General features: G+C 33.9%; 2 protein-coding genes across 13 annotated transcripts; both read right to left on the bottom strand.

The window, feature by feature from the left end:
- Positions 1 to 2,025: 2,025 nt before the first annotated feature.
- On the bottom strand, positions 2,026 to 5,298 carry LOC140866092 (uncharacterized). 12 transcript variants are annotated; one of them, XM_073270978.1, is made up of 7 exons: positions 5,126 to 5,298; positions 4,928 to 5,052; positions 4,736 to 4,758; positions 3,834 to 3,928; positions 3,454 to 3,514; positions 2,293 to 2,352; positions 2,026 to 2,192 (listed from the first exon to the last, which is right to left on the bottom strand). In XM_073270978.1, the coding sequence occupies exons 2-7, from the start codon at positions 4,974 to 4,976 to the stop codon at positions 2,139 to 2,141; spliced, it is 342 nt and encodes a 113-aa protein (XP_073127079.1). In that variant the 5' UTR covers positions 4,977 to 5,052; positions 5,126 to 5,298; the 3' UTR covers positions 2,026 to 2,138. The 12 variants fall into 12 exon arrangements, 6 of the variants coding, with proteins under 6 accessions (XP_073127079.1, XP_073127082.1, XP_073127083.1 ...); XR_012144801.1 differs by having other exon boundaries at positions 2,293 to 2,398; positions 3,454 to 3,521; positions 4,928 to 5,298; XM_073270981.1 differs by having other exon boundaries at positions 3,454 to 3,521; positions 4,928 to 5,298.
- A 955-nt stretch (positions 5,299 to 6,253) lies between these two features.
- LOC140866171 (RING-H2 finger protein ATL65-like) lies at positions 6,254 to 7,804 on the bottom strand. Its single transcript, XM_073271080.1, has one exon. The coding sequence runs from the start codon at positions 7,628 to 7,630 to the stop codon at positions 6,374 to 6,376; it is 1,257 nt and encodes a 418-aa protein (XP_073127181.1). The 5' UTR covers positions 7,631 to 7,804; the 3' UTR covers positions 6,254 to 6,373.
- Positions 7,805 to 13,839: the final 6,035 nt, after the last annotated feature.

Here is a 13,839-nt window from a genome sequence, read left to right as displayed (position 1 = left end):
TTTAATTATAATTAGTTTTTATGGTCAATAAATATTTGAAAATCTTCATATAATATATATATACGTAGTTGCTCATGGTGGTTGCTAACGTGATCAAAACTCATATATACTGGCTATCATGGCACATGCGTTGCATGTGTAATATATGTTTACCTTTATTATTTTAAAAAATACGTCTATTAGACATAAGGTTCAATTTCATGTTTTTATTTTTTTTGGTATTTATGTAGAGTGCAAAGATTTGGAATGGCAAGCACAAAGCGCAATGGAAGAGAAATAGGATTTGAAACCGTCAGTTTAAAGTGATTATGAGAGTAATTGAAGAAAATGTGGGAAAAGTTGAGGAGAAAGTGGGTAGATAGAAGTGGGACGTTAACCAAATCAATTTTAAAAAATAACACGGGGTAGAATGGGGAGAAATATTTGGTGTGTTCATAACATACCAAAATAGTTTTTATAAAGCCCCCAGCCTTAATAGAATAGTATATATATATAGCAATGTATCAATATCATTGATTTTAATTTAATCAAATCACAAATTCGAATTTGATAATAAATATATTTATCTAATATTATTTTTTAGGACAAGATATTTTATTTAATTTTATCAATAAAGTGCACGTAATAATTAATCATTTTTTCCTGAAAATACGTTTCAGTAAAGATTTTGTAAAGTTTACCTTATATATAAAAAAAATGTAATAAATGATATATACAAAATTACAATCTCGGATTTGATTTGTTTACAAATTAAAATTCATGAATTCGAATTTTCTAAAAATATTTGTGTTAAAAAAAAGTAAAGAAAGAGTAATAAACTTATATATTATAATAACAATAGATTGATTTACGCAATTTTTTCCCGCAAATTTGCTAAAATTTTAAAATAATAATATTATTATTACAATCTACCAATTTACTTCATTTGGAAAAATCACAAATTCGGATTTATTTTCAAACTATTTGTGTTTTTTTTAAAAAAAAGAAAGAAACAAAAGAGTGATAAATGTTATATATAATAATAATAATGTGTAATAATGTATAAATTTCCGTTGAAGCTATTTATGTCAATCACAATTTTTGTTAATTACCTATTATACCTATTTGCTTCTTTTGAAAAAATCACAATTTCAAATTCATTTGGTTTCCATAAGTTAATTTTTATTCTTATATATAAACAAATTTTATTATAAATGATAAGCACACACTATCAGATATAAATAGTACTAAAATACAAAATACATATGATAATTAATTTGTTGTTACAAGCTACGTTCATATGAAAACAAGAGAGCTCACATGTTTGAGTGAATATTTCATGATGTCGAGATATGTAATTTTTTTATTATTGATTTTTATTTTTAAGTATACAAGTATATTTTTTATTTTCTCTATTTTTTAAGATTTACACATACATGTAACATTTAAAGATGTCGTTCTTGACAAAGTGAAACTATTTCTTAGAGAAGGTCGTCTTTTTTTATTATTATTTAAAACATAATGGTTGTAACACTACTAGAATATAGACTTTTAGTGACATTGAAAAATGTCCTTATATTAAAGATATAGTGACATTTATGTTTTAGTGACATCTGGGTAAAATGTCCTCTATTCTCGTGTCGTCTAAAGGTTTGTGACATTTTGCAGTGTCATTATAGAATACTTACACTGACATCATAAATGCCCTGATTTAAAGTTATGAAGGCATTATAAAGTGTCATGATAGATATAAAACAAGGACAATTACAAATGCCTCAATCTTTTGCCAATAAAGGCATTTAGAAGTGTCTTCTTTTTATGTTAATAAGGACACGGTTGAATGTCTTCTATTGATGTATATAATGACAATTATAAATGTCTCATCATTCTATTTACAAGGACACTAAGAAATGTCCTTATAAGTAGTTTATAAAGACACTTTAAATCATCCAACACTCTTAACAACATTTTTACCCTCAATATTCTCATATATTATTCTTTGTAATCATAAAATACATAAAAAAAAAAACATAAAATGAATCAAAATAAAACAAAATCACTGTAATATATAATTTCAAAAATATTCAATTTCATACATTTGAGTCGAGGAATAAATACATCGCTACAATAAAAAAAACAACTGAATTTGTTGCGCAGCATCATGGAACATCATATTGTAGACAAAATTCTCTTTTCTCTTCATTACTTGTTACCTGCAAGTACAATTAACCAAAGAGAATATTTTTTCCCAAATCTGCATCATGTATGATATGATATTGAAAACTGGAGAAGCAAGCTGCAGATAGACAGAACCTTTTCAAAAATCAGCGAGGATCTCTGAACATTTCCAATGAGAGAGATGATGGATCTGTGCTGAAGAAGATTCACAACTATGATATTTTCCAACACGATGTAATTCCTACTTACGAAGAGAGAAGCGAGGTGAAAAACATAGAACAGAGTATAGAAGGAATGTCTAGATCATATCAAAACACAACATAGTCAGAGCCAAAAATTCATGTGAGTCTGCAAACGAGTGAAGGAAATAGATGGCTCAAAACAGGACTCATTTGCTAATAGTGAATTCTCTTATACAGCCATTTTTGTAAATGCCAAGCAATAAAACGAGGCCAGATATTCATAAGCTTGCCTGTTGGATCAGTTCTCTGCTCCAAAGCTTATAATCCATTGTCAAGGCTAGTTTGATGTTGTCATAATTTTTCGTATTTCGGTAGAACAAGGACATAAAGATTACGATCTCCATCGTAAGAACAAAATCCACACGTATAAATAAAACACTTAAATATTTCAAAAGGAGGTGTTGATAATTACATTATAATTTAACATAAAATATGGCAAATTCGCTCGTTCTTACTATTTTAACTTGAGTATCCAAGACATAATCACCAACTGAACAAACCAAGCTAAAAACATACCAAAAGGATATCATTTCAAGATGCAGTTTGTCCAATCTACATGGTTCAACAAGAAGCACGCAAATGAAACCAAACTAACCGATTTTTTTGTTAAAAGAAACGACTAAGAGATTTACCATAAACCAAAGAAATTAGTACGTACAAACCAGATAGATCTACCAACATAATTTACAGGAACTTCAGAACTTTGATACAAAAAAATTTCTGAAAGCATGTTTAGAATCAAGAAAGGAAACATTAAACTACAAGATCTAACAATGCTCGAGTGAACCAAACATTTGAATATATATTAACAAAAGGATATAGTACATCAGTAAATAGAGTCCCAATATTATATGGGCACTTACTATATCTGCCCACTCCAATATATGGAAGACACCTTTGCATTAAACAAACAAATAAGAATCATCACTGAAAGAAGCACAAAATCAGAACATATATGGAAAAGACTCAAAAGAGAGAAACAACTTAAAAAAACAACACTTAAACAGGAAGATTTTCTTTCTTTCTTTTTTTGATAACTGAAGGGAAGACTCACTTTCAATAGCAGGATTACTGAACAATGGGAAATCTTCTTCCACTCCAATGGAAAAAATTTTCTGAGTTCTGTAGAAATCAAGTATCAGCTCCTTACATATTTTTATCTGCTTCTCTCTAGTTTTACTAACTGGGTGCTAAAAATAAAATTTAAGAAAAGTTATCATGTCAAAAGGACAAAGGTTTCCCTTTGAAAGAGCCTGTGGAACAGAATATATGAAGAAGTAATTTGTTTTAGCTCCAGAACAACCCTGATCCAAAAACTTGAAGAAAATTTAGCACGACTACAACCAATTTCCATGGAAAAGCATAAGATTTCATGGAAGTTGTTCATCTATCATAAACTTTAGGGAAATAAAATACTAATGAATGACATCCAACCTGGTAAAGTAGGCACTGAAATATCCAAAATTTGAAGCCATCAAGCCAACACAGAAAAGATGAAAAATCGTGGACTTATGATCATTGTTGAGATGCTGAAAAGACAAGGAAAAACTCTAGTCAAAGCGCCTGCGCCATGTAAGCCGATGTTCATGGGGATAGTACTCATGAAATCAAATCCTGTTTAAAGGCAATATCACACCAATATAACGTGACAACTCCCTGTACTCAATTTTAGATGTTACCGAAAGAGTAAACATCATATAAAACAAAATCATCTGGCACACAAAAAGTACGTGCAACATATCAATTAATCTAGGAAGTCCACTAAGGCAGGGAGTTCCTATCATAATATAGGAAAATGACAAGGCAAAAGACATGGTCAGCAGAAGTTTCTGGTTTTGTTGACAACAATCAATCAAGAGGCTGAAGGAACAAACAACAGTAATTGACTAAAATATGATGAATGGACGGGATGCCAATACTTTATACTATAAAATAATAGCATAGCACATTGTAACCAGAATCATTAAAACTAAAATTTGACCAAGCTAATGAAACATGCAAGTCAACATGCTATCCACATCTAGACAAATATGAACTAATCGGATGCCGGAATCCACACTTTGGATTTAAGCAATTACGTACTATGCAACAAGAACAAACATTCCCTTGGATTTACTCGTGCAATGTCACTACGACGATATTCGAATTCACTTCCCCGAGGACAGAAAAAATTAGAATTCAATCATTTTCAACTTATATTACTAATCTTAAATAACAGAATAATAAACTAAAATCCCAATAATCTTAAATACCACAATCATCTCAAATAACTCAACTATAATTCCCAATGATCACACTAACTAATTAAACTATGACTTAGGTTTGTCGAAATATACCTTTGAATTCAAAACTCCAGTACCTACGACAATGAACCCAAATAATAATCATAATAGTGTGATAAATGCAAGGAAATCAAATGAAATTCGAATGGATTAAAATCCTAAATCGGAAAGCCTGCTAAATTTATGAAAAGTGAATTTAATAGGCCTTGAAACATCCTTAAAGAAGAAACAAGATCTAGTAAGTACCGAAACAAGACAGTTGCGCGGCGGAGAATGGTGTTTCGCGACTGAACATCTAAGGTCACACGGCTGGAAAACGATCTGTGCTTGATAAAAATTCTACCTAATCTTGATTAAAACCTATTTACCACCTGAAATCACAGAAATTAACAAGAAACTATTTTTAAATCGACAAAAGAAATAGAACACACATAAACTTGTCACCTAGAGAGGAAAGAATAACGGCCAAGGGCATATGGAGAGGATGGTGGCGCCGCTGGTGGCAAAAGGTGTTGCTAGGCGACAGAAGGCAATTCCGCTCAACGGCGATGGAGAAAGAGAGAGTATAAACAATCAGATTGTTGGAGAGAAGAAAAATCAGGATGCACGGGGCAGGGCGGTAAGAATAAAATCGTGGAGGGAAAGATGAAAAATTGGGACATAAGTGTGGAAAATTAATATTTTTTCGTGGCATTCATAAAAATGTCATGATAATATATCTAATAAGAGTTTTATTTTATTAAAATTTTGATTTTTTACAAATGTCATGATAGGTATATATTAACTACACTTTTGAACAAATGTCATTAAAAATGTGTCAGCATAGCCATTTTTTCTAGTAGTGTAAAAAATATAATAAAATATATAAAACAAAAACTAATAAATACAAAATCAATTTTATAGACAAAACAATGTATACGAGATTTTTTATCACATTTTTCCGTAAAAATTTTTGAATTTAATAGTTTTCAAGATTTGAAAAGTGCGAATGTCATCGATGAAACATAACTTTTTGATACGTTTTTCGTCTTTTATAGATAGTTTATATTTTATATCATTTTTTGTTCATTTACAAGTTTTTTAATAAATAACATTTGTTATGTACTGAATTTGTCTGTGTTTTGTAATTGTGTCTTCTATAATTCATTTAGCTCATTGTAAAATAACATCTTGCGCAACACACGTTTGATATACTAGTAATAATATATATAAAAGAGAGAAGGAAAGTAAGTGATATGGTTAGAATTGAGAGGAATGATATTTATTCTAACAAAAACCTAAATGGGTCGGGTATGATAAAACCGTCACCCAACTCATACCCATTTAACACTATCCAAATGGGTTTGGGTTTGGACTGGGTTAAGCCCGTTAAGGTCCGGTTATAATATATATAGAAAATAGATAGCCACCAACATGGATAAGAGTGAGTAGTCGATAAAAATTATGAGTGAAGCCAAGTTGCCAAAATCAGTAGCACCAATGGATCATGAAATAATTCTACACCATTTGATTTGATAAAAAAAAAATAATGAATTATATACATTACATTAAGAAATTACCCTAATATATATATATCCTATTTATTTAATTATTACAGAATACGTACAAACAAGTCAAAGCAAACCGCTCAAAAATTCTTAAATGCGCCTCTCCATCCATTTAATGCTTCCTACTCATTTTTCAGACATCCTATTAATTGCCCACCCGTTCACTGTCGCCGCCACACCTCAGCCTCTCCGGCGATACCAGCGCCTCCGGGTCGCCGCTCCTCAGCCGGCTCGGAGAGAACAGCGTCGACGACCTGTGCATGAACATTGGGCTTGCGAATGATTTGCTCCGCCGGGAGGAGCATCCGCCGCCGCCGCCGCTTGACAAGCACGTGCGGAAGCTCGATTCCGACAATGGGAAGAAGCTGCCTATACTCCGCCGTCGAAAGAACGGGGATTTCATTCCCCGGTAGTAGCGGGAAGAGAAGACCCTGTGTTTTGTCAGTGCGGTGAAAGGCGACGGACGTTTGCTCCAGAAGCCTCCGCCGCCGACACCGAGAGCTCGTCGGTACCTCCACGGCGAGGCTGTTGCCGGCTCTAGGACTAATCTCTCCGAGTCTATGTTTCTTTCGAATCCGAAAGAGTACGATCGCTTTAACAAGAAATCCCGGCGGTTGAATCTGTCCTCCGATTGACTCCTCCGCCTCGGAGAAGAAGGCTCCTGCGTGATTTCTCCGGCCACCGCCACCACCACCACCTCCGTTTCGATCGGAGTTTCGGCCAACGGCTCGAGGATCGTGCTGGTGAAGAGCATTTCGTCCAAACTGGGTCTGATCCTGGCTGCCATTAACGGAGTAAACGGCGACTCCTGACGGAATATTCCGGCGCGGCAGAGGGGGCAATTGGGGTGAGAACGAAGCCATATGTCTATACAGTCGACGTGGAAAGCGTGGGAGCAGACCGGAAGCGTCCGGACATAGTCGTTGTCTTCGAATTCGATCAAGCAAACGGCGCAATCGTGGAAGCCACTCTTGCGTCTGTAGGCGGAGAGGGGGATGCCTTTTATGATCGACTCGTCGAGTCCGTACGGCGACAGCACGCGGAAGGCTTCGTTGTGGTCGAACGAATAAGGCTGAGACTCGACGTCTCCGGCGGATGATGACGGCACGTACACCCTGCGCCGGCCACGCCACCGTCTGTAGCGGCGGTAGTTCTGCAGGAAGTGGCGGGAGAGGAGGCGGGAGTAGGTGATGATGACAAACGCCGTCACGATTATAACCACCATTGCGATTAGAGGCGGGCTGAAGTCCACCGGTATTTTAGACGGCGGCGGCGGAGAGGAGGTTGCATCTGCATGGGAAGAAGTCATGGCTGGAAAGGAGCTGGTAGACTGTTGCTGTGGGTGGAAGGAGGAGGGCCGGTGGAGCGGCGCCGGTGCAGGGGCTAGCCGACGGTGATGCATGGCGGCGGCGGCGGTTTTGAATTTGTGAGGATTTATTTGAATGCACTGAGATTAGAAGGTGTGGTTTGGGTCGATTGATTTTTCCTTCAGTAGTGGATTTTGTGTATGGTGGGCGATTGACACGTCATTTTACTAAATTTAATGCCAATACATTGTTTTTAAGTAAACAGCTTACTTTTATACTATTTATAATTAATTTAGAAACTATATATATTCTATGTCTACCGTGACTAATCAGTCATATGTTTTCTAAATTTTTTTCGTCAAAATTTTTACACAAAAACTAATATAACACATTTTCACGGTCAATTTTTTAAGATGTATCTAATATTTGGGTTCATTGTTTAAAATTATAATTTTTTTAATTAAAAATAATCCGTGAGACAATATTACGGTGACTACTAAATTTTTATCCTACTCGAGAGAACGTTTCTCTGGGTATTGTCGATCATTATTGGATTTTGATAGAACCGGACTTGACTATCTTACGTAGAGAGTTTTTTTTTCTGGGTTTGATCGAAAAAATCCGGTCAAATATTGAAGAAGACCAAAGAAAATAATTTTACTTATTTTTGGAAAACTAGTACATTTCACTAAGCATGTTTATTATAAAACAAAGAAGAAGGAAAAAAAAAAAAAAAAAAAAAAAAGAAAAGAAGAAGGCATGTATATAGTGACAGGATGAAATGGTAAATGAATTTGTTTGGACGAGAAATTCCATATTTATCCTTTTAACAAATACTAATTTGCGCAGAAGAAATTGATGCAATTTGAAGATGTGTAATTAATTCATCACATGAGGGATCATTAATGATGTTCCTACTTTTTGGACTTGTAGTGTGTGAGTTGAAGATTGGTTTGGGTCCATAAATTTGATATGAAATTGCTTTTAATATGACTTGTCTCTTTCTATTGTTTATTTCCATGCACTATGCATTCATATATGATGGATATGACATGTTATCTTTTTTTAAACCCCCTATAATCAACAAGATAATCCCATCAAATTGTGGGAATCAATAGTACAATGACTTGCAGAATGATGCAACTTTGATACCAAGACATCCATAAAACCCAAAAATCAAAACACTAATGTTTTCGAATTTTCAAGTTCGTGCCGAAATTCTTCCTACAACTTGTACTTATTGTGATACATCTCGATGAATATAATAGGATTTATGGTTACGCAAGTTGTTGACGATTGACTATATATGTTACTAGATCGGGTCCAACACGAGCTACAATATGGAATTCATTAAAGCAATTAAATCCGGAATATGTTAAAGTAGACCCGAGATGGGGAGTTTGTTAAAGCATTAAAACTTGTAATCGAAAAGGTTATTTTAAAACAATGATAGTCAAGTCATTTTCGCCCTAACCAAGATTTTATAACACTTTTCACGCAAAAATTTAAGCAGAACTCGTGGAAGTAAAAATTTATGGGCCCAAGCTTCTTCAAAAATAAAATACGGGCCCAAGTACACCAAGAAGCCTGAATAAGTAGTATGATCCCATAATTAGTGGGCCTGCTTTTTGATCCATCATATAAAGAATGCAAATGAGGTAATTTCTTAATCAGTCCCTCGTTTTATGATATATTAACGATTTAGTCTTTCATTCTTTAAATGTTCGCAATTGATCCTCAATTTTTCATTTGATTTTGGGATTTGGTTCTCCGTTAATTTGAGTATTAAAATGGATGGAATCTAAAAATGATAATTTCTTATTTACTCCTCATCTTATCGCAATTTCCCAATTCAGTCATTCGTTTTTCAATTATATTAACTTAACCTTTCATTTTATGTAATTTTCTCGGTTCAATATTAGTTTTTTTTTAAAAAAAAATTTAAACACGTACACACAGCAACAATTTAATATATTCAATTAGCTACTATATATATATATTAGCATATCTCTTTCTTTTAAAAAATACAAAACAAAACAAAAATTGTGTAATTGTGAATAGTTGAAAAGCAGAAAAATTGAGCGACATGATTGAAATGATTATCATGATCGTAAAATACTTAGGTTGCGTTTATTTAGTGGTATGTGATTATACGTGGATAAATCATAGTATGATTATTAAAATGATTTTTAAGGATGTGAAATAATAATGAACAATATCATGTTAACTTTTGAGTTATTAATTTGGGATTGAAATAATGATTGAAGGACGAATTACAATTTTAGCCTCCACCGACCACCTATAATAAATAATCTTAGATTTGATTTTGTATTCATATAATTTGGATTGGGTTATTGTTGAATATTGTAAAATATTTTATTCAAATATTTTATTCACTTATCAAAATTATTGGGTATAAAAATATGTATTTTTTTTTTAAAAAAAAGTAGATAAATTTTATAAAATGAGTTATTAAAAAAAAAAGAGAAATTGAAAGGAAAACAAAGGAATTAAAGCAGGTTATATCATGATTTCGGTGGATTTTTTCCCACAAATATTGTTCAAGACCATGTTTTTAAAACCGGACCAGACCGCCGGTTCAACCGGTTTGACCGTGAACCGGTCATTGGTCCGGTCCGAATCACACTTAAAAACCGCTTTAATGGTCAGAACCGGTCAACACCAGTCAAGAACTGGTCGAACCGGCCTTGAACCGGTCGAACCGGTTTAAAACCTGCCAAAAAATCGGTTCAACCGGGTTTTTATTATTTTTTTAAATTAGTTTTTTTAATTTTGAAAACTTAATTTAATATTTATTTTATATATACAAGATTATTTGGAATGTGTACTTCATTAAAAATATTATTTTAGTAATATTAGAGTTTTTTTAAAAAAAATTTAAATTAATTAATTTATTTTTTAAAAATATATAACTATAATTAATATTTTAAATATATTTATATGGTTATTTAGTTTTCAAACTATGATAAATACATATTTTTTTCTATTTTTATACATTTTTAAGGTTTTTAAAAATTTAAAAAATATTATTAATTATATTATATTATATAAACGGTTTTTCGGTCCGACCGTCCGGTTAAAACGGTCCGATCGGTTGAACAATTTTTTAAGGTAAACCGGTTCGATCACCGGTCCGGTTATGAAAACATTGGTTCAAGATATGTTATACGTCCTTATGCAACAGTGTGTTTGGATTTATAAACCAAATGAGATTTGGAATTGAAATTGAAATTGGAATTGGATTTGGATTTTGAATTCGTGGAATTGAACTTTCGTTTTGGTGTTTGGTAAGGATTTAAAAGATAGTAGTGTGAAATGATAATATAATTGTAGCACCTAAAATTTCATAATTTAAATTTCATGCCTAAATTCGTTTTTAATAATTATGATTTTTTTAATTGCTTGGATTTAATTGTTTAAGTACTTTTCTTTAAAGCTTAAGTTGCTCAAATATTTTAAGTTATTTGTTATTGAGATTCTTGAGTCAGTGGCTTCTGGTGTTCGACGATAGTGGATTTCGGCGATAAATTCCAAGATTTTATTTTTAAAAAGTTAAGAAGGGAGGAAGGAAGAAATTAGACGAGAGTTTGAAAGTTAAAAGTTTTTGGGTATCAAAAATCATTTTTATCGCATTCTTGGGCTTATTCTTTAATTTTTTCAAAAGTTAGAATTTTTTTAAACCCGGATTAGTAAAATCCAATAAAATATTTTAATTTGGGGTTTTTAAACTCAGAAATTTTATAAGTGTAAGTTTAGTAGGCAAAAAATTGTAGTACTTTAAAGTTGTACCTTTAAAACAACACTCACATCTACTTTTATATACTTACAACTATACACACACACATGTACACCTCGCACACACCTTTTTATCCCAAAACAAAATTAAACCCTAGCATCTCATTCCAAGCTTGAGCCGCCTCTTCATTTCTCTTCTTCTCCCTTATTTCTTCCAAGTTCGGTCGCCCCCTTCCTCCAAAATTTTGGGCCACCGCCGTCCTCCTCCCACCATCGTCGTTGCCTGGATTCCACCTGGAGAAGTCTCGTCCAGCTGCTGGTCGAGGTCTTAGCTAGCCATTTCCATCGGTTTGTAGGTTGTGTTGGTTAAGGCAAGTGTAAGCTTTTCTTGGGCATTCAAGCTAGCTATTATGTTCTTGTACTAAATCTTTTATTTAATTTCGAAATGCATATGATTTTCAGCATGTTAAGGGTTCGGTTTTTACTATATTTTTAGAATGGTTTATTGAAAATTTTGAAATTTGATTGAGCATGGATTTTAAGGAGTTGCATGGTGATTTGTGATTGGAAACATGAGGGGTTTTGAATGCATATTGGTATTTTCAAAATTTCAGAAGTGCATGCCCTATAAATCTCTAATTTATATGATGTTAGGGCTGTGTTTGAAGTTTGTGTATGCATTTTGTTGTTTGGCAATTGGCTTCATTGATTGTTCAAGAATTTAAGACACATTGATGCATGATCATGGTGTTTTCAAATTGTGGGGTTGAAGTGTGGTTGAGGGCTGCCTAGGTGCTTGTGTTAAGTCCTAAGAGATGTTAATAGGTGTGTTTGGTGGTTTGTAATAAGGTAGAGTTAAGGAAAAAGGGAATGGAGTTGATTCATCAAAGTAGAAGTAAAGTAGGGTGATGAATTCTTTGGGCAGGGGCTACTGAATTCAGGGCAGGGAAGGTACCAATTCTGGTTTGGTTGTGACATGGGCTGATCCTAGGTCAAGGTTATGATTTTGTGGTCGCGTCGATATAAATTGGGCTCGTTTCGGATAAGATTTAGGTAAGTTAAGGGTCTTTTAAGTTCAAGGTGTTGTGCAGAATTTTCTAGAGTATAAGGGGCTGTCCGAAAACGGTTTTTGTTTGGGTTGCTTGGGATGTCAAATTAAGTCACAACCTATTCCTATGGTTAGTTTGTAGTATTTGGAGAGTTTCGGTTCAAGCAAGGTCGAATTCGGTTAAGGTAAGATCGAGTTAAGGGCTTTTCGGGTTGATTGCTCGGGTTATGCCTTGTTTGTAAGAATTGGAGTTAAAGTTGGGTAATTCACCTAGGGACAGCCACTCACTCACCTAATACCCAAATTTTTGAGTTGAGTTTCCTTTCCCACAGTTGCATATTTGTGTGCATGAGTTCTCGTCTTCGAGTCAAGTAAAGTAAGCAAAGTGTATCACTTCTTTTGCACCTCAAGAAAAGTTAAAGCCACAAGTAAAGAAAGTGAAGTTTTGAATAAAGTGAATTGATTTGTGACACAAAGGGGTTTGGAGGAGTTGGGAGAAATCCTGATTTCCCTTGCCAACAGAGGGGCTTGGAGGAGTTGGGAGAAATCCTGATTTCCCTTGCCAACAAAGGGGCTTGGAGGATTTGGGAGAAATCCTGATTTCCCTTGCCAACAGAGGGGCTTGGAGGGTTGGAAGAAATCCTGATTTCCCTTGCCAACAGAGGGTCTTGGAGGAGTTGGGAGAAATCCTGATTTTCCTTGCCAACAGAGGGGTTTGGAGGAGTTGGGAGAAATCTTGATTTCCCTTACCAACAAAGGGGCAATGCGGTGTCGAGAGTATTCTCGATTTCCTTGCCGGCATAGTGCACTGCAGCCATGATCGGTCAAATTATTAAAGGAAATTTCACAATCAATGATCTAAGTTCTCAGAAAAGAAAGTAAAGTTCAAGGAAAGTTTATGAAAGTCTCATGTTCAGTTTCAAGTTCAATTTCATGTTAAGTTAAGAAAGATCAAAATTCTCATAGTGTGAGTTGGCGTGAGTTCATTGTTTATAGATTGTCTCATTCTCTTGTATCATGCATATTTTCTGTTTAAGTTTCAAAGAATATTATGTACAGTTCTTTGAGTATTACTGCAGGTATTTTTAAACTCTTGTTATTACACTGTTTATACTTGCTGAGTCATTAGACTTACTATGCTTGCTTGATTGCCATGTGAGGAGGAGTATCCAGAGATCGAGGGGCAGGATCCTCGGGGTTGAGGTCGCCGGCGGTGCAATGCCCTATGACCGTTGCTACTTTTAAGTTCCGTATAAAACTATGTTTGAAATAAAGAATTTTAGTTTGAGTACTTTCAGTATTAGCCAGGATGTGTTTTCCTTGTGCTTAAATTTTAGTCTTGAAATTTGTTATCGCTATTATTGCAACCATGTGGGGTTGCCTTTCCTTTCGTAGTTTATGATTATCGCAATTTGGATTTTTATCAGACGTATATTTCTTTATGTTAGAATTTATGTGTGTGACATGATGGCTTTGTTTGCTTTCAAACAAGTCATGGCA

Source organism: Henckelia pumila, chromosome 4 (genome assembly GCF_033568475.1).
Source record: "Henckelia pumila isolate YLH828 chromosome 4, ASM3356847v2, whole genome shotgun sequence".
NCBI lineage: Eukaryota > Viridiplantae > Streptophyta > Magnoliopsida > Lamiales > Gesneriaceae > Henckelia > Henckelia pumila.
This window is presented reverse-complemented; position numbering and strand designations above follow the sequence as displayed.